Source organism: Erythrolamprus reginae, chromosome 1, assembly GCF_031021105.1.
Source record: "Erythrolamprus reginae isolate rEryReg1 chromosome 1, rEryReg1.hap1, whole genome shotgun sequence".
NCBI classification, from domain to species: Eukaryota; Metazoa; Chordata; class Lepidosauria; order Squamata; family Dipsadidae; genus Erythrolamprus; species Erythrolamprus reginae.
Genome location: NC_091950.1, coordinates 137,944,669 through 137,964,622, shown reverse-complemented (window position 1 = coordinate 137,964,622; position 19,954 = coordinate 137,944,669). Strand labels below are relative to the sequence as shown.

The 19,954-nt window shown below is 40.7% G+C and overlaps 1 protein-coding gene across 2 annotated transcripts; it reads right to left on the bottom strand.

The window, feature by feature from the left end:
* Positions 1 to 3,833: 3,833 nt before the first annotated feature.
* On the bottom strand, positions 3,834 to 19,864 carry LOC139175647 (veficolin-1-like). Of its 2 annotated transcripts, none has more exons than XM_070766836.1 (8): positions 19,683 to 19,864; positions 18,852 to 18,989; positions 16,245 to 16,316; positions 15,334 to 15,369; positions 13,871 to 14,004; positions 8,825 to 8,954; positions 5,446 to 5,580; positions 3,834 to 4,777 (listed from the first exon to the last, which is right to left on the bottom strand). In XM_070766836.1, exons 1-8 carry the CDS (start codon positions 19,780 to 19,782, stop codon positions 4,752 to 4,754), a joined length of 771 nt encoding a protein of 256 aa, XP_070622937.1. In that variant the 5' UTR covers positions 19,783 to 19,864; the 3' UTR covers positions 3,834 to 4,751. The 2 variants fall into 2 exon arrangements, with proteins under 2 accessions (XP_070622937.1, XP_070622928.1); XM_070766827.1 differs by having other exon boundaries at positions 3,834 to 4,686; positions 19,683 to 19,862.
* Positions 19,865 to 19,954: the final 90 nt, after the last annotated feature.

Below are 19,954 nucleotides of genomic sequence, written 5' to 3'. Positions count from 1 at the left end.
AAGCAGGTGATGGTCGGGAACTGCCAAAAATCCCTGCCCCTAGTTCTTATTTCAGTGGCTTCTGGCCATCGCTCGCTTGATGGAGCCTGACCTCCCCCTCAGCGCTTCACCTCACGCCGGGCCAGAGGGGTGGGGAAGCAGGTTCTGCCAGCTGGCTATTCAGGATCCCGTCTGGCAGCTTCAAGCGGGTGGTGGGCGGGAGGGGGAGGTGAGGAGGGCTCTGACTTTGTCCATTTTTGAGTCTTAAACATTAAAGAACTCTTCTACATCTTCACAATAAGTGCTACTGCTTCCTTAAATTTTTGGAAAATTCTGTGGTAATATGTTCACCGGCTGATTAAAAGTAGAGTTTGGAATAACTCTTATATTTGTCATTTCTGTTTCTTTCCCCCCTCTCCTTGTTGATACTATAGAACTGAAATTGTGTTACAAGACAGAATTTACCAGCATGGGGATCATGAAATTAGATGGCCCATGACAGTGATGGTGAAGCTTTTTTGGTTTGCGTGCCAAAAAGGGTGGGGTGGGGGGGTTCTAGCATGACTAACATGTCCAACCCTTTCCCTCCTCCCATGCATGCGTAAACACCCCACACATTGCCTCCCCACACATGCACACAGCCATTCTGAAGCCTGGTAGGTGGAAAAAAAACACCCAATTCATAAAGTGACCAAATAAATAAATAAACAAACAAACAAACAAACAAACAAGCAAACGCCCAGAGTCAGCTTTGCAATATGGATGGTCATATGAATCAATTCAATAGACCAATCAACTCTACTTCTATAACAGCATAGCTATATTTCTATATATCTTAAAGATCTGTGTAGCATAGCGATCCTGATGGAAGTGGAGGCTGCATTACACACAGGGTTTAAGATAGCCAAATATGATAGCATGCATTTGGAACATATTGTGGAACATATTGAAACATATTAATCTATTTAATATTTGATTACTTTTTAGCAGCTGGTGAAAATTTAACTCACATCTAATGAGTTATCTCACTCATTGATAGGGACACAAACTTATTTTCTGCATCCTACATTTGTTACATGTTTTTGTAACAATAGTAAAATACCAATAGATCACAAGAAGTATAGTGGGGGGAAAAGTATTTAGTCAGACACCAGTTGTGCAAGTTCTCCCACTTAAAAAGATGAGAGAGGCCTATAATTGATATCATAAAAAGACCTCAACCATGAGAGACAACATAAGGAAAGACATCCAGAAAATCACATTGTCTGATTTTTAATGAATTTATTTGCAAATTATGGTGGAAAATAAGTATTTGGTCAATAACAAAAGTTCATCTCAATACTTTGTTATATATTGTTGGCAATGACAGAGGTCAAATGTTTTCTGTAAGTCTTCACAAGGTTGCCACACACTGTTGCTGGTATGTTGGCCCATTCCTCTATGCAGATCTCCTCTAGAGCAGTGATATTTTGGGAGTGTCGCTGGGCAACACGGACTTTCAACTCCCTCCAAAGGTTTTCTATAGGGTTGAGATCTGGAGACTGGCTAGGCCATTCCAGGACCTTGACATGCTTCTTACAAAGCCACTTCTTCATTGCCCTGGCGGTGTGCTTGGGATCATTGTCATGCTGAAAGACCCAGCCACATTTCATCTTCAGTGCCCTTGCTGATGGAAGGAGGTTTGCACTCAAAATCTCACGATATATGGCCTCATTCATTCTTTCATGTACATGGATCAGTCGTCCTAGTCCCTTTGCAGAGAAACCACCCCAAAGCATGATGTTGCCACCCTCATGCTTCACAGTAGATATGATGTAACTCAGCATTCTTTCTCCTCCAAACAGTTCTACTTTGGTTTAATCTGACCATATGACATTCCCCCATCTGGATCATCCACATGCTCTCTAGCAAACTTCAGACGGCCCCAGACATGTACTGGCTTAAGCAGGGGGACACGTCTGGCACTGCAGCATCTGACTCCCTGGCAGCATAGTGTGTTATTGATGGTAGCCTTTGTTACATTGGTCCCAGCTCTCTGCAGGTCATTCACTAGTTCCCCCCATGTGGTTCTGGGATTTTTGCTCACTGTTCTTTTGATCATTTTGAGCCCATAAGGTGAGATCTTGCGTGGAGCCCCAGATCGAGGGAGATTATCATTAGTCTTATATGTCTTCCATTTTCTAATAATTGCTCCCACAGTTGATTAATTCACAGCAAACTGCTTGCCTATTGCAGATTCAGTCTTCCCAGCCTGGTGCAGGGCTACAATTTTGTTTCTGGTGTCCTTTGACAGCTGTTTGGTCTTAACCATAGTGGAGTTTGGAATGTGACTGTTTGAGGTTGTGGGCAGGTGACTTTTATACTGATAACAAGTCCAAACAGATGTCATTATTACAGGTAATGAGTGGAGGACAGTGGAGCCTCTTAAAGAAGAAGTTACAGGTCTGTGAGAGCCAGAAATCTTGCTTCTTTATAGGTGACCAAGTACTTATTTTCCACCATAATTTGCAAATAAATTCATTAAAAATCAGACAATGTGATTTTCTGGATGTGTTTTCTCATGTTGTCTCTCATGGCTGAGGTCTACTTATGAGGTCAATTACAGGCCTCTCTCATCTTTTTAAGTGGGAGAACTTGCACAACGGGTGCCTGACTAAATACTTTTTTCCCACTTGTATGTCGTAATACAGTAAGAATATATTCAATGGGAAGATTGGAGAATTCAAATAAATGAGACAATTTTAATGGAAAAGAATAGAAAACTTATCTCTACTGCATTGTCTTCAGGCTCTTCCATATCACTAGCTTTTCAGTGTCCTACCTCTTCTGAATCCAGAGCAAAAGACCCCTGAGATTGTATTTGTTTGTTTATTATCCCATATTATTATTTATAAGTAACTCAAGATGTATACATATCTAAAACCCCTCCTCCTACTTTCCCCACAACAGCAAACCTGTGAGGTGAGGTGGGCTGAAAGAATGACTGGCCCACCCAGCTGATTTTCATGCCTAAACAGGACCACAACTCCTGGTTTCTATCCTGGTACCTTAACCCCTAGACTAAACTGGCTTACTGATTAGTTTTTTAATCCTATATGGGCCTATACCCTGTATTCCCTTCTTTGCTAGAAAGAGAAGATAAATTGACTATTTATTACCTGGGATGAAAAAAACATCTATTTCCTTCAATAGAGAGCAAGCCAGCCTAAGAAATAGCCCCATCTGTAAAAAAAACATGATTGCAGGGAATGCTGTTGTTAAGCAATGTGGCCATGCTTTATGATCATATTACTCAGTGACAGAAATTCCAGTCCCAAATGCTGTTATTTATTTATTTATTTATTTGTTTGTTTGTTTGTTTGTTTGTTTTGTCCAATACACAATAATACACAATGAGGGTTATAGAGGATATAATCAGGTAGGATGTATTAAAGAGAGAATAGAGGAGAAAATAAAGGAGTAAAATATAACTATGAGAGAATAGCAGAAAAAGATATAGGGATAGAAGAGAAGATATAGGAGATATAGGAGAGACAATAGGACAGGGGACAGTAGGCACTCTGGTGCACTTATGTACGCCCCTTACTGACCTCTTAGGAACTTAGTAAGGTCAACCGTGGATAGTCTAAGGGTAAAGTGTTGGGGGTTAGGGGATGATACTACAGAGTGAATTCTATGCTTCGACAACTCGATTACTAAAGTAAGGTAACTAAAAGGGTGTTGCAGTATAGGTTTGATGTTACACACATGCATGAGAGGAATGTTCACAAAAATATACAGAATCTGGGGATCTGCTAGGATTTCACGACATTTCTATGTAGTATAGCAAAGAAAGGGCAACATTCAAACATTAGGAATTTCTCAGTCGCCATTTATTTTCAAATAATGTTTAATAAACTGTACATTTTAGGTTCACAAATGAATTGTTCCTCTTCCCCATTACTGTGATATCAATGTGTAGATGTGCTTTAATAAAATATAGTGCCAATGCAGGGAATCTGATGTCAAGATTACTTTCAATTGGTCACAGCAGCTGGAACTGCCGGGAATTTGGCTTCAGTCTCCCTTTCCTCCCTACACCATGCAAAGCAATGCTGAGGTAATGGTACTAATAATTGCACTAGGATCCTGTCATAGTTCAGGGGTGATATAGTAATCAGAATAACTGCTTTGCATTTACAGTGTGGGGATTCTAGACATTCAATAAAAATTTATTAGCTAGTGGTCTTACATAAGATAACAGTGGATAGCATCCCAAATTGAAGATGCTAAATTCTCATGCAAGAGACAGCTGGGTATACTCCATCCTCAAACTAGCCATTTCCTTTCAGATACCTTTAATTCCCAAATGAAGGCACACACGCCCTGCCACTTATTTGTATTTTTAGTTACATATGCAGTTGTTTGGATAGCCATTAGCCCGAGTTGAGCAATTCCAAATATACTGATATTTCACCTACTCAGGTCTAATTTTCATATCCACATATTTGTATGAATAATGGTGTCCCTTCCCAGCAGACCAGTTGATGCCATCAGCATAAGAGCTATGTTCCCCTTTGTGATACAGGCCATTCAGGTTGGAAGAGTGACAGGCACCATACCACCAAGCCCCCTTGTAAGCCACAGCACAACTTCCGGATTCATTGATATCATTGTCTTTGTCTTTTGTAGAAAATGCCAGGCCATTATGTGCTGAGAAAGAATCCCCTGAGTGAAGAAAAGTCAGAGGGAAAAGTCAGTGACTTACTGTATTGTTGCTTTCAGTCACAGTGCTACCACAGTGAAAAACGCATGTTCTCTGCTAGGAAGAATTCAACAGGGAATAAAAAAAAAAAATAGAATGCATAACTTACATGCAGAAATTCCCAACTCAGTTTATCATATCACTAGATAGGAATTCCTTATACCATTGTTTGCTTAACCATGGTTTATTAAATAAACCTTAATTGATGAATCATGTTACATACCAAGGTATAAACTGTGGTTTACAAATACAGCTGGATTTCATAATATCCTAACTACAAACCAGCCAACATAGAACAATGTAATAAGATCACCACACACTGTTATATGAGAGAGATGTAAATTGTTGTACGTACAAATTATATATGTTTAAAATTCTAGAGGGCTGTTCTGGATTTCATTTATTCATTCATGATTAAAAATAAAAGTAAATGAGGAAGAATCAAATATATACCACAGATGGCATAGTTAGCAGAGAGTCATTTAAAACTCTGAAGTAAAAAGTATGAAATAAAAAAAACACACAAAATAATAGAAAGGAACTCTAAGGCCAAATTCAACCCTTTTTCTTTCTGGTGGCAAAGTACAACAAAACAAATTTAGCTCCTTTCATAGTTGAATAGATTGATCTATGGGAGGGGGGCACTCAGAACTTGCTGAATCCCACCACAGATCTATTCTATACCAGGTACTCAAATGAAGAAACATCCTCCTATTACTCACCCATGTTGCCATCCAAATAAGAGCCCAACTTTAGCTTATAGTTTTCACTTTCATTTGCTATTCTGAAACTGGAATATGTTGCAAAGGTTGAGGAACCATTGAAATCTTCTACATCAATTCGCAATTGCTGTGTTCCTGAACACCAAAGAGTAGATGTTATTAAAGAATGAATACTTAGAGATGCAGAAATCCTTGAAGGGAAGCATATTGATCATTGTAGTAGACTTTCATTCCACAAGTACATGACCCCAGGGCCACCACAATTCATAAAAGGTTAGGTATCATTGATTTTTGATGGACATGGCTCACAGTGGAATTGTGATGATAACTTACAATGATAACTAACAATATGGAGAAACAGAATTATAAATGCACAAGAGTTGACCCAAGAAAATTAAACTCCTGTCAGAAAATCACAAACTTTGGTCATTTTTTTACAATTAGCCAGAAGGTCATCCATGTGTTGCACCTTTTCCTTTGCTTTCACAAAGTCAATGTATATATGAATACTGTATTTTTCGGTGTATAAGACACACCTTTTTACTTCAAAAAAGTGTGCCAAAAACTGGGTGCGTCTTATACAATGAATGCTGTTGGATAGCTGTCAGTGGCGGCAGTAGCAGCCTTCCCCTAGTCCCAGTGGCAGCTTTTCATGCGGTTTGGCAGCTGGCATCAACCGCCACTACCAACTATGTGAGAAGCCGGTATCGCCAGACTATGGGAAGGCTGCTGCCGCTGCTACTGATCACCCCAGCCGGACTATGGGACTATGCCCCAAGTTTAATGGCATAGGGGGAAACCCGAGCTTCTGTCCTCCATCGCGTGGGTGCCTCTCTCTTTTGGTGCGTTCATCTCACTTCCTCCTCTGTAAACCAACCTGGCTCTTCCTCCTCTGTAAACGTTTAATTCCCACAAGGAGAGGATGGGAGGCTGCTTCTTCTTCTAATAGAGGCTGAGCCAAACGGGCAGCGTTGTGTTCCCATCAGATCCACTTCCTCCTTCCTCCTCAGCTGCCTGGGTTTTGGTTCCATCCAAAGATGGGTGGCTGAGGAGGAAGGATGAAGCGGATCTGACGAGAACCCAGCACTGCCTGTTTGCCTCAGTCTCCATTAGAAGCAGCGGTGGCGGCGGAAGTAGCAGCCTCCCATCCTCCCCCTGTTGAAATGAAATGTTTACAGAGGAGGAAGCGAGATGAACATACCAAGGGAGACAGGCACCCACGTGATGGAGGACTGAAGCTCGGGTTTCCTCCTATGCCATTAAACTTGGGGCATAGTCCCGTAGTCCGGCTGGGGTGGTCAGTAGCAGCGGCAGCAGCCTTCCCATAGTCTGGTGATACCGGTTTCTCAAGCAGTTTGGTAGCGGCGGCCAGCACCAGCTGCCAAACCACGTGAAAAGCAACTGCTGGGACTAGGGGAAGGCTGCTGCTGCTGCCACTGACCACCATCCTACAGTCAGATCCGCTTCCTCCTTCCTCCTCAGCCACCCCTCTTCAGATGGAACTGAAACCCGGGCAGCTGAGGAGAGAGAATGAAGTGCATCTGACAAGAATGCAGTACTGCCCATTTGCCAGCCTCCATTAGAAGCAGTGGCAGTGGCGAAAGCAGCAACCTCCCATCCTCCCCATGTTGGAAGGGCGAAGGCTGGGCTGATCCATCTGCTAGCTGTTTGTGCCTCAGCGGCATCCTTATATCAAATCCTGCATGGGGAAGTAGCCTGCGGAGAGGAGCCACTGCATCAGCAGCGCCGCTCCTAGGGCACCAGGAGTGCAGTCCCGTGTCCCGCTCCCAGTCTCAGGGCGTCGTGAGTGAGGTAGTCAGAGCTGGAAGCCTTCCCATACACCCACTTCCCCTCAGCCCTCGCAGGGATGTGACTGGTTGAGCCATAGGGGGAAAGTAGGTCTCTCCATTGGGGGAGCAGGTGAGAGGGGACTCCTTGCTCATGACCGGGACAAGTGGCATGGCCTCAGTGAAGGTTTGGAGACCCCGGTAGGAGTGCAAGGGTCTTCAAACCTGGCATGTTTAAGGCTTGTGATTGAAGGAGGAATTCTGGGAGGTGAAGTCCACAAGTTTTGAAACTGTCAAATTTGAAGACCTCTGAGTTAGGGGATAGGGGTGCAAGGGTTTTCAAACCTGGCAAGTTTAAGGCTTGTGGACTTCAACTCCCATTTCTGAGCTAGCATGACTGGTGGAGGAATTCTGGGAGTTGAAGTCCACAAGTCTTGAAGCTGTCAAGTTTGAAGTTTGTAAAAAGTGTACATGTTTTTAAAAAGTGTATTTATTTTAAAAAAATATTCTGTTACACTGGTATTTTATTAAACAATATAATACTACACCATTTGGTTCAGAGTACTTTTTTCCTTGTTTTCCTCCTCTAAAATCTAGGTGCGTCTTATACATCAGTGCATCTTATACACTGGAAAATACTGTAGATATAATAGATTATAATGGTATACCTATATATTGTGAGTAAGGCAGCAAGGAGGGATACAGATTGCTGCTGGGGTGCCTTGGTTCCATGTGTGAATATATATGGGCCCTCATGAGAAAGAAAGCAATTTTCTCCTTTTCCCTATTTTCAAAACATTTTATTCCTGATGTTAGTTATCAACTGTCTTGGGGAAACCATGCTACACGAAGCTCTAAGAAAATTTGCAAATTACGGAAAAAAGATTATTTTCCTCAAATTTAATTTATGAATTTGGAATGCACCATTAATGTTTATGGAAGGAAATGGAAGGTAAGTGTTATGAACCAATGAGAACAGATCAGAGTCTTTCTTTGATACATATGACTCTGTGATGAAAAGAGGGACTCTGGTAATATTAGAGACAGAATCTAAAAGGATTGATATTCATCTTTCTTTTAGGCCGAAGCCATTTTACTTGGAGGTTTTGGTCTACCACACTTTATGCTATTTTAAAATGTATTCTTAGCTATGGAAAATTGGGACAGGGAATTGCATGAGGGATGTCTGCATATAGCCATAACAAATTCCTTCTAGATTGTCAAGGTCATCCTCTGTCTTTGCACTTCTGCCCAGTGACAGAGATGGGAGTTGCTGCCAAAATGGTAGATGAAGATTGGTCAACATGATGGAGTTGGGGATATGTGAACAAAGACTTAAAACTTTCAACCGGATGGAGAAACCCCTGGGATTTCTCAGATTTGGGTTTCTCCTAAATGTGCCAACATGGCTCTGTTAATAAATGGAACTTAGAGGAATCCTTTTCTTCAGACTCTGATTTAGTTTTGGATACTATTTGGAACCCTGACACTTTCCTTATCAATTAATTCTGATAGTGATAAGTGTTATCTGTGTAAAAGTATTTAATTTATGAAAACTGAGCCTCGGGTAGAAAAGGAAATTTTGGACTTACCAGAACTAGTGAGAAGATGGATCTTATCATTGCCCAACCAGAATTCTGATCCTTGCCTCCCAAATCCTTTCTTGTATGATTCCCAATTACGGTAGAAATTGACCGAACCATCCTGACGCCTCTGGAAGACCTGGTTGAGAGAGAGAATCTGCTTTCTTAATATCATTCCATTTCCACTTGAGTCTGTCATACTGACTTAGTAAGTTCTTAGAAGTCTACTGCTTTAAAAGTAAAGCATTATGGCAGGGTGACTGCAGTATTAAACAGCTATTTGGAAGCACTACTACCCTTGTTGTCTGTATCTTAAAATGCAGTATGGATTGCCAAGAAAGGAATCAAGAAAAATTATAGAATAATATGAAGCACAGCCAGAGAAACAACTTGCATTGTTTATCCTTCATGCCCAATAGGCATTCGATAATGTAAATTGGGATTTTATAAAATTATAATTATATGAAATTTGGCCCTAAATTTTTAAAAATAATTGAAACAATTTATAATAAACAATAGGTGATAATAAAAAATAAATGGTGAATTATCAGATAATATTGAAATAAGAAAAGATGTAAGATAAAGATGCCCTCTTTCACCTCTTTGGTTTATCTTAACCTTAGAATCTAAGTTAATTTGAATAAGATATCAAAGGCTTAAAAATCAAAGAAGAACATAAATTACAAGCTTTTGCCGATGATCTGGTGTTCATTTTAGAAAAATCTTTAGAATCTGATCCAAACTTAATCAAAATAATAGAACAGTTCAATAAGGTAGCAGGACTAAAAATAAATAAAATTGAAACCAAACTAATCAGTAAAATATGATTAGAAAATAAGAATTAGAATTAGAACAAATAACAAATATGCAAATTGTTAAAAAGATAAAATATCTAGGGTTATGGCTGATGGCAAAGTACTCTACAATAAAAGAAGATAATTTCAACAAATTAATTCATTAATTAATTTCATTTGAAATTAAAAGTAACTGTAGCATATAGAGAAAACCAATGCAAGATGTTTTAGAGATGGCATCCTCCTCCAGCCCAGCTTGCAAAAATGGCGAATAAAATATCACCGATATGTTCAAAATGCCAAAAAGCATATGGTACATATTATCACGAACAGTGGACATGTGAAAAAGCTAAAAAAAATTGGACCAGGATTAGGAAAATAATAGAAGAAAAAAAAGTCATATAGATTGGAAGCCAGAATTTTTTAAACTAGGATTTATTTATTGGATTTCTATGCCACCCCTCTCCGAGGACTGGGAGATTATATATGGAAACTATGTAAAAGAACTATACTATTTAATAATTCACATCCTAACAACACTAGGATTATATATGCATCAAAATGGAAAAATAATGATATATCAAATGACAATGAAATTGTAAGAAAATTTTTGATTGTGCTGAAATGGACAAGATGACTAAAAAAATTACAAAATAAGGAAGAATCAGAATACTATTTAATTTGCAATAGATTATATGAATGGTTAAAAAATAGGGATTCATAACTATGAAAAGTGCAAATATCAAATTGTTAGTTGTATATACATGATGCGTTCCAAAAGTAATGCAGTTATTATTGTTTAAGTAATTTACTGAACAGATTTGCACAAACACTTAAAATTCTTCAAAGTACTGTCCTTGGGCCTCTACACATTTTTTCCAGTGACTCTACCATGACTGGTACATGCCCTAGAAGGCGTCTTCGGGAACCTCTCGCAAGGTCTCCGTCATGGATGATTGGATCTCTTCTATGGATGAAAAACGGGTTCTTTCAGGGCTGGGAACAAAAAGAAGTCTGCTGGGGTGACATCGGGACTATAGGGGATGGAGTGGGGCAGCATTGGCACCAGGAACTCGCGGACTCATAGCATGTTATGAACACCAAAATGGCAGCAGGGAAAGCCCAAGTAAACTTTATTCCACTTTGGTATAAATGACTTGAGATTGGGCATAAAGCAGCTCTCTCTTTCAAAGTTTCCCGGGAGAGATCTCTGAGGACTCTTATCTCGTTTCCATCTTGGTTAAGGCCAGCACAGCTTTTCAAATACTTGTAAATCATTTCAGCTTTCTTCTCACTGGCCAAGGCCATAACAATGTCTCTTTGCCTGCCTGGGTTTCTACATGGAATGCCCCAATGAATGTGTTCTATGTCATCAAAAATAATTTGAGTGCCGTTTGGTTTCATCCAATCAAAAAGTGCTTCAGCTATTTTGAAGCCTGGAGCAAAATCTGGTCTAAAATCATGCAAATGTAAATTTCTTCTCCTTTGATGATCCTTCAGATTGAAAAGTCTATAATTGTATTGCTTATATTCATTGGCTTGGCTTTTAACTTGTTGCTCTAATTTCCGAATTTTTCCAGCCATCTCTTCTGCTCCTTTTTTAAACTTTTTTAATATTTTGGGAAAGGGTTCCCAACACCCCCTCCACTCATTGAAATCTTTCTTCAAAGCACCCAACAATTTGAAGCAGTTTATCTAATTTTGCTTCAACTTTCCTGAGGCCGGGATCTCCTCCTTCCGCCATTTTTTCCCTTTGTTAAGATTTATTGTACTCACTTTGTGATAGTGAAAGAAAGTCCATCTTCCCTTGCAGCCGTAAATCTTAGATTCTCTTTAACTTCTATAATTGCTATACAGCTCTGCTTACCTTTAAAGAAGATTTATGGTGTTTTGGGGGATGTTTTCCACTTTTTTCAAATTCTCATATCAGAGCTCCCGTAAGAACTGTCTGTGATACATGCGTAATCATATTCAAAGGCTAACTCAGCTTTTTGCAACCTGGCTCCTTTCAGATCTATAGTATCTAGGATTCCCAGCTGTGGTCCTGCTGTCTGAGAATTCAAGAGTTGCTGTCCAGCATATCTGGAAGGGGCCAGGTTAGAGAACCTATGTACACAAAACCAAATACAGAATAGCAGAGTTGGAAGAGACCTTAGAGAGCTTCTAATCCAACCACCTGCTCATTGGCCCATTTTTTTTCACAAAAATGAGGGCGTTTTTGCCTTCTCTTAGCACCCAGGAAATCTCTACAGACTTCCCAGACCCTCTGTCCACACTTGGGTAGGATATAAAATAGGGGATTTAGAAATGAAATTAAACCTATTTGCAGATGATGCAATTATACCGACCCAGACCCCAATGGAGATGCTTAAAGGTATAAGAAATATTTTGCAAGAGTTTAAACAGGAATTGGGATTATCAGTCAATATGGAAAAATCAAAGATTATGTGTTTAAATACAGGTCCGAGAGAGCAGATAGAAATTAGGAAAGAATCAGGGTTGAAGTTAGGACTAAAGAAAATTAAAAAATTGGGAATTTGGTTATTGAGAAATCCAGCAAAAATTGAAGAGGTGAATTATAGACAAATATGGAGGAAAATGTTGAAACAGATGAGGAGCTGGAAAGAGAAAAAGTTAAGGAGAATGGCTAAAATAAGAGCATTAAAAATGATGATAGTTCCCAATATGACGTATCTATTTCAGGTATTGCCAGGGGGTTTATCAGCATCAAAGTTCAGGGAGTGGGACAAAAAATTTAATTATTGGGTTGAAGAAAATAAAAGACTGAGAGTAAGGAAAAAGTGGTTAATAGCTAATGAAAAAGAGGGTGGATGAGGAATTCCCTGTTTGAAGTTGTATAGAGAAACATTTCAAATTGAAAGATTAATGGAGCTGCAATTTTTGAAAATAAATGGGTGAAATTTGAAAAAGAGATGAATGGGATGAAGAATAGAGAATTAATTTTTATAAGGTGTAATAAGAGCAATCTAGATAAATTAATAGGTCCCATGAAAGGGACTATGGAAATCTGGAAAAAATGGCAGGGAAAAATAGGATTATATAAATCAAAACTGCCATCGTTATATGTAATAAATAGAGATAATGAAACAAATTTAAATAGGGTTATAGGAGAGTTGAAGGGAAGAGGGATAACTAAGATAGAACAATTATATGAGAAGGATGGGAGGCCAAGTAGAAATCGTATAGAATGGTGGTTGGGGAAGGGAAGATGGCTACAAATAAATGCAATTTCCAAATTTCCAAATGAAAGGAAGAATAAAGAAGCACTATTTACAGAGGAGATAGAGTTAGAGAAAATAATAAGAGAAAAAAGTGAGGGTACCAGGGCGCAAGCAAGTAATATATATAAGATGTTAGTGCAGTCAGATGGGTATGTGACACAAGGATTGACTAAATGGTGGCAGAGTAAAATACAAGTAGATGTGCAAGAGATGAAAAATATAGTGGAGAATATAAGGAAAAATAAGAATACAAAGGTTAGGGAAATGAGAAGGAAAATATTAGATAAGTGGTATTACACACCCATTCAACTTGCATATTTCCAGCAGAATGTTAAAAATATTTGTTGGCATGGGTGTCAAGATAAAGGAGTGCTTATGCACATGCTTTGGGAATGCCCGTTAGCGCAGAACTTTTGGCCAAAAGTGCAAGAGGATATTAATAGGATGTTAAATATATGATGGATAATTACTAAGGAAATGACAGTATTAATTAAAAGCAATGTGATGGAAGAATTTAGAGAAATAAAACAAGCAGTGATAAAAGTGCTCAGGCGGTAATAGTCTTGGGTTGGAAGGATGTGACAAAATGGACAATGCAAAATTGGTACTGGTACATGGTGGATCCTATTCAATTTGAGATTATGGATAAAAGGATGAATTCAGTTAATGAAACTGATTTGTGACAACTGATGGGACAAGATAAGATGATATATGGCTAGTAGAATCTGAGACCAAGCTACAAGGGATAAATTGGAATCACTTTATAATATGTAAACAGATATTTTGCTCTTGAGTTAAAATGGTATATATAAGAAACACCCTCAATTTGGTGGTGGGGTGTGAATGTTTGTCTGGTGGTGGGCCCTAATCACAGAACACTTGTATGTTGTGTGTGTGTTCATATCAATAAAAAAAATAATTAAAAAAATAGTTAGTCTTTGAATATTACTAATGAATGAAAAGAAGTCTTCCTGATTTCATTATGTTGGAAGCAAACATCTCTAAGATCTCTTACTTACCAACCAGCCCCCTCCATCTACTTCCATGTCGCAGAAAACCACCATCACTTTCCCTGTGATTGGATAGATGGTGTACCAGCCAGTGAGGGTCTCTCCTTGTTCATGGAGCTCCTTGCAGTTTCTGGCTCTTCCCTCTGAGAGAAGAAATGGGGTGGGGGATGAGAAATGTTTGGATCAGTTCTGATTCTGAAAATATATGTGGTGGGACAATTACAGGTTTCTATGCAAGGACTTTTCCAGTAAAATCACCACAATGCCTATCGTAAGAGAATGAATACATATTGGTATGCAATAATATTTTAAAAAAAATATTTATTTACTTATTTGTTTATAAAATTTATATGCTGTCCATCTCATGTCCAATGACTCTGGGCAGTGTACAGCATATAGGTATATATAGACCCTTCAAGACCTGAATAAGACATACAGTATTTGAATATGTAGCAGACAGTAATGGGCAGCCAACATTTTTACTGCCACACTGTGGGTGTGGCTTATTTTGTGGGTGTGGCTTGAGGGTCATGTGATTGGGTAGGTGTGGCTTCCTGGGTCTACTTCCTGGGTTGCCCCGCGCCTCAGGCTGAGTACCTAGGCGAACAGGTGCTGGTTAGCTGTTGAGAAAAGATGGGGGAGGAAAAGGACCCCCTGCAACTCCTGCCGGTGCTGGTCTCCCTGCTGCTTTCCAAGAAGGAGGACAGGAGGGGAGATTTTAAAATATCGGGAAGCCGAGGGAGAGTCATAAGGCTATTATTGCTGCACAATGTCTTTTCATCTCAGCTGCAGGTGGACTGAGGGCTTTGCAAAAGGAAAAAGACCGCAGCCCAGACTGCTTTGGTGCGGTGCAGCTTGACTCTTCTTATTTCCCTGCTGCTGTGTGCTCTTCGCTTTTTTCCTCCTTCCTCCTTCCTGGCCTCAGGAGGTGGCTGTGTGAGGCTGGAGGGGAGCTGGGCAGGACAGAGGGAAGCTCGTTGGAGCCCAGAAAGGAGGAAAGAGGAAAAAAGTGAGGTGTGCGCAGCAGCAGCAGGAGGGGGAAAAAAGAGAGTCGAGCTGAGACTGGTAATCCAGGAAGAGACTGGCACCGGTCAGTTGGATATGCACACACAGCTTCATTTCCACTGGTGGAACTGTGTTCCACCCTATCCTGCCTGCTGCCCACCCCTAACTCGAGCCATTAATTATCAGGGAGGGGGATGATGGGAGGTAGAATCTAACATCCTTAGAAGACACAGGTTGGGGAAAGCTGATATGTGCAGATGAAATGCATCACAATGATCTCTAAACTGTGATCAGAGAATTTCAAACATCGCTTCTAGCCTGTTCAGGCAGTTTTGCATTTATTGAGTGATAAAGGTCAAACAAAGGGAGATCAAAGTGAAGATAGAATCAAGCTGATGGCATTTGTGCCAATTATCTGGGGAAGTTTGAAGTGACTGGATAAGCGAGCGAAAAATGCTTAGACATACCTTCCTGCTGACAGCCTTCTAAGCGGCAGGGTTCCCCTGTGGAAAGAGGGAAAAACACCTACTTTTGAGATGAAAGTAAAAGGAAATATGAATATGCTCCTCAACTTACAACCATTCATTTAATGACATTCAGAGTTATAACAGCATTGAAAAAAGAGTTTTGTCATCAGGGGTGGGTTCCTCTTGGTTCGGACCAGTTTGTCCAAACCAGTAATGACCTGCTGGTGATGTCATGATGATGTCACTGAACCAGATTGATTGATTGATGCCAGTCCATGGGCACTATCTTTAAAAAAAAACTGAAAATTTTTTGAGTATTTTTTTAAAAAAAATCTTTCTGAGCATGTGCAGAAACCAAGTTCCGGCACTGTGCATGTGGTAACCATCTTTTTGGGGGGCTTGGTTTTTGTTTTGTTACTGTGCATACATGCCCACAAGGCGTGTTCATGCAGCATGAGAGGGAGCAAACCAGCAGTGAGGTAAGTTGGAATCCACCTGTGGTTGTCATCACCTTGGAAACTTTCTGACAATCAAAGCCACTGGGGGGAGCCAGATTTACTTCACCATCATCTTACTTATAACAACTGGAATGATTCACTTATTCACTGTGGCAAGAAAGGTCATAAAATGGGGTGAAACTTTTTAAACAAGTGTCTTAGCAATGGAAATTTTGGGACTAATTGTGGTCATGCGGTGAGAACTATCTGTATAATAACACGTCTTTTTATGCAATTTTGTTATCTATTTTCTTGAATAGAGGAATAGACATGTAGAAAGTAACACCTGCAAAGAACTCATCTTGCAGAGTATCACCGAAGTAGAAGCTTGAGTAAGAATATTTGTTGGAGGGCAAGAGGATTGGGATTTCCATATATCTCCCTCATTAAAAAAAACCCCTCTAGATACATTACCATTGTCCCCTCTGTCTCCTTTGTCTCCCTTTGGTCCAGCTTTTCCAGGTATCCCAGCAGAGCCCTTTTCACCTAAGGAGAACAGAACAAAAGAACATATTTTTAAAAAAACCTGGAATATACTAAAAGCTCCCCAAATCTCGTCTTGGTAAAAAGCAAGATCACCACAGATGCTTCTCTCTCTCGGTTTGCAAAAAGGGAATAACAACCCTTTGATAATTAGGAGAGCTACCAATACACTTTTCACATAATGGAAGAATGTATAACTATTCTGAACTTTATTTATTTATTTATTTATTTATTTATTTATTTGTTTGTTTGTTTATTTATTTATTCAAATATAACAAACAGAAAAAAAGACATACACAAAACATACACATACAACATTTGGGAAACGAAAGTTTCCCCACTTTTTTTTTGAGTGTTCGATCAGAGAATTTTGCTTCTTTCACATAATATTGGTTCTTTAATTCTTTTATTTGACGTGTTGCTTTGCTTGAATTTTTATTTAATTCTTCGCTGTTCTTTCCTTTAACCAGTCATAAAGTTTTGCCCATATTTTATAATAATCTGAACCTTCCTTTTCCTCTAATTTTTTGGATAACCTGTCCATTTCCGCACAGTCCAATATTTTCTGGTGCTTTATCTATTTTCCATTGTTGGGCATATGTTGGAACTTTCATTGTTTTTCAGGTTTTTCCGCATCTTTCTCAAGCCTATAACTACTTTGTTAGGAAAGAACTGACTGATCCCTGGAAAGGAAGAAAGCAATCCATTCTTCAACATTCTTTCCTCTAGACCAGTGATGGCAAACTTTTTTGGTTTAGGTGTCAAAACGGTGTGCACACATGCGATAGCAAGCCCATGTGTGCCCACACTCATAATGCATTGGCCTGTCCCCATGGATGCACACAACCCCCACACTACCCCCACACATGCGTACAACTTCCCACATTGTCCCCACATTAAAGTGACCAGATTTTCACATTGATAAAAAGGGACACCATTGATGGGGGGTGGGGAGAGTGTTCTCGATTAAAAATTTGGTCTACATGGAGCAAAAAAAATTATCTTCCTTTTTGTCTCTCTCTCTCTTTCTCCCTCCCTTCCTCTCCCTTTCTCTCTCTTTCTCTTTCTCTCCTTCCCTCCCTCCCTCTTTCTCTTCCTTCCTTCCTCTCTTTCTCTCTCTCTCTGCCCCTCTTTCTTTCTCTGTTCCTTCCTTCCTCTCTCTTTTTCTCTCTCTCTTTTTTCCTCTCTTTCTCTCTCTTTCTCTTTCTCTAACTTTCCCTTTTCTTTTTCTTTCTCTTTCTTCCTTCCTCTCTTTTCTCTCTCTCGCTTTCTCTCTTCCTTCCTTCCTGTCTTTTCCTCTTCCTTTCTCTCTCCCTTTCCCTCTATTTCTCTCTGTTCCTCTCTCCCTCCCTTTCTTTCTCCCTCTCTTTCTCTCCCTTCCTTTCTTCTCTCTCTCTCTCCCTCTGTATCAGTGGTGGGCGCCTGCACTGCCTCTCTCACCTGCTTCCGAGGCAATGCCAACCCAGAGGCAGAGACAGAGTGCACTCAGTCTCTCCATTGGTGGCGCTGGGGTAAAGGCCCATCAGGGAAGAAAAACACCAGGCTGGTCGGAGCCATCTCTATTTGCCAACCAGCTGCTGCTTGGAAGGAGCGGATGGGTTTTCCCACCTGGTGCAATTGCTGCTCTGCCCACTCACCCCCAAGCACAGCGGACAGGCTGTTGGAGGAGGAGGAGGGGGCAAACGCTTCGGCTGTGCTTCCCTTTCCTTCCCCCCTTTTGCTGTTGCAGCCAGTGAGTCTTCCTGCCTGGGCGGCTCAGCCCCACTGAGAGAGTCGGCCAACGGCGGTGGCCCCGGGAAGGTGTCAAGCCAGGGATGAGGAGTGAGCAAGATTGGAAGAGGAAGAGAAAGGGGGAGCAAGCAGAGAAAGAGAAAGAAATAAAAAGAAAAGAGGGGGAGAAAGGTGGAAAGAGGCGCAGGAGGGGTTAATCAACGACTGCGGGAGGCTGAGGGGGTGAAGAGCCAAAAGGGACAAGACTGGAAGCTGAGCTCCCTTCTTTGGGCTTCCAAGTTTTTTCCAGGCACCAGCAAGTAGAATCTGCTGGGAAAAAACTTGGAAGCTGCGAAGAAGGATGCTCAGCATCTGTGCTACCTAAAATCAGCCGATGCAGAGGTCTAGCAATCTCCAGCCGGTGGCTTCTTTGCAAAAATCAGGACTTTTTAATAATGCTGCGGGATGTGGGACAAATTGCTAAAAAGCGTGACAGTCTCCCTGAAAGTGGGACATCTCATCACCTTACCCCCCACACAAACACTGAAGGCCTTAGATTTCCAGTAGACCTGTTGATTCAGGGGGCTTTCCTGAAGCCAGGGGGGAGAGAAAACAGCCAAACAGAAGCCCAAAAATCAGCTGACTAGCACTCTGGAACTGACATAGGGCAGTGTCTCACATGTCCTAAGATATGGCTCCATGTGCCACCTGTGGCACCTGTACCATAGGTTCACCACCACTGTTCTAGACTGTTCAGGCTATGAGATTCCTAGTAAGCTGATAGATCTCTTTGACATCAATCATCAACAGAAGTAGGCATCAACTTACCTGGGGGCCCCTGAGGTCCTGGCTCACCCTTGGCTCCTGAAAGTCCATTGGTTCCTGGCACACCTGGAATTCCAGGTATCCCTGATTGGCCCTGGAGAACAATCCTGTCACTCCCACATTGTGTTAAGCTCTTCAGCTCTGGAATAGAAGAAAGCATAAACAGAGTGAGAAGCTAAACAAAAGCAAGACAGTTTTCCTCACATTCTGACAGTCCCAGAGTGGCCCTATTGGATTTCTATTATGGAGGATTTTGGACAAGTTCAGTCATATTTTTACTGAGCCTTTGCAAGCTTGCAAATCCTGCATTTTTTGAACTGCAAGAGGAAGGGGGAGAAGGGGAGAAGAACAATGACATGGACAGGATACCTAACATGTACATATATTTCCTTTCAAATATTCTAGTCGATTACCTTACACACCTTTTGGCCAAAGACAAATCCACTGGTCTATTTCTTTCCCCATCCATTAAAGCCTTTCCTAGAATGGCTGTAATTTCACTAAAGCTCCTTCTGTGGATCTGCCAACTTTGCTCTTGCCACCTTTGCTCCTTGAACATCCATTCCTCCCCAGGAAATGAGTATGAAACAATGCCTTCTACACAGTATTGTGTTTGGGTTTCCCAATGAGGGAGAAAAAATTAACCATAGCCTGGAGGTGTGGCAAAGGTGCCAAATAGCACCTTCCCCAAAAGGAGGGAAAGTCCCAGGGGATGGAAGATGAAAGGAGAAAAGAGAATGAGTTCCCTCCGATGATGAAGTTGTTGGGGAAGTTCTTCAGAGCAATCTATCTTAATTAACTGGCTCACCCCAGAAAGGACCAATTAAGACTCACGTGCACAGCAGCTGGTTTCTGTCTCCTCCTGTGTGGATAATCCCCTCTCTGCAGACAAAACAATCAGGAATAGGAAGCAAAAACCAAACCAAGTTGCCATCTTGCCTCAGGGAACCTAATTTGCTGTCCTTTAAATATATCTTTGAACTGGGTTGGGGCTTAGGTGTTCATGTATATATAGCAATGCCTATTAGTTTTGTAAATCAATAAATGAGGAAATAATAGAGTCTTCTCTTGAAACACCTGCTTTTGCAAGCCTTGGCACCATTCCC

Excerpts from the sequence above, each read along its gene's own strand:
- LOC139175647 (XM_070766827.1), bottom strand. The coding sequence starts at position 19,782 with ATGGCAACTTGGTTTGGTTTTTGCTTCCTATTCCTGATTGTTTTGTCT. Across the intron at positions 14,005-15,333 it reads AGAAGGCTGTCAGCAGGAAG|AGGGAAGAGCCAGAAACTGC; the intron begins GTATGTCTAAGC and ends TTCTTCTCTCAG. Across the intron at positions 4,687-5,445 it reads TTATTTGGATGGCAACATGG|GGGATTCTTTCTCAGCACAT; the intron begins GTGAGTAATAGG and ends TTCTTCACTCAG.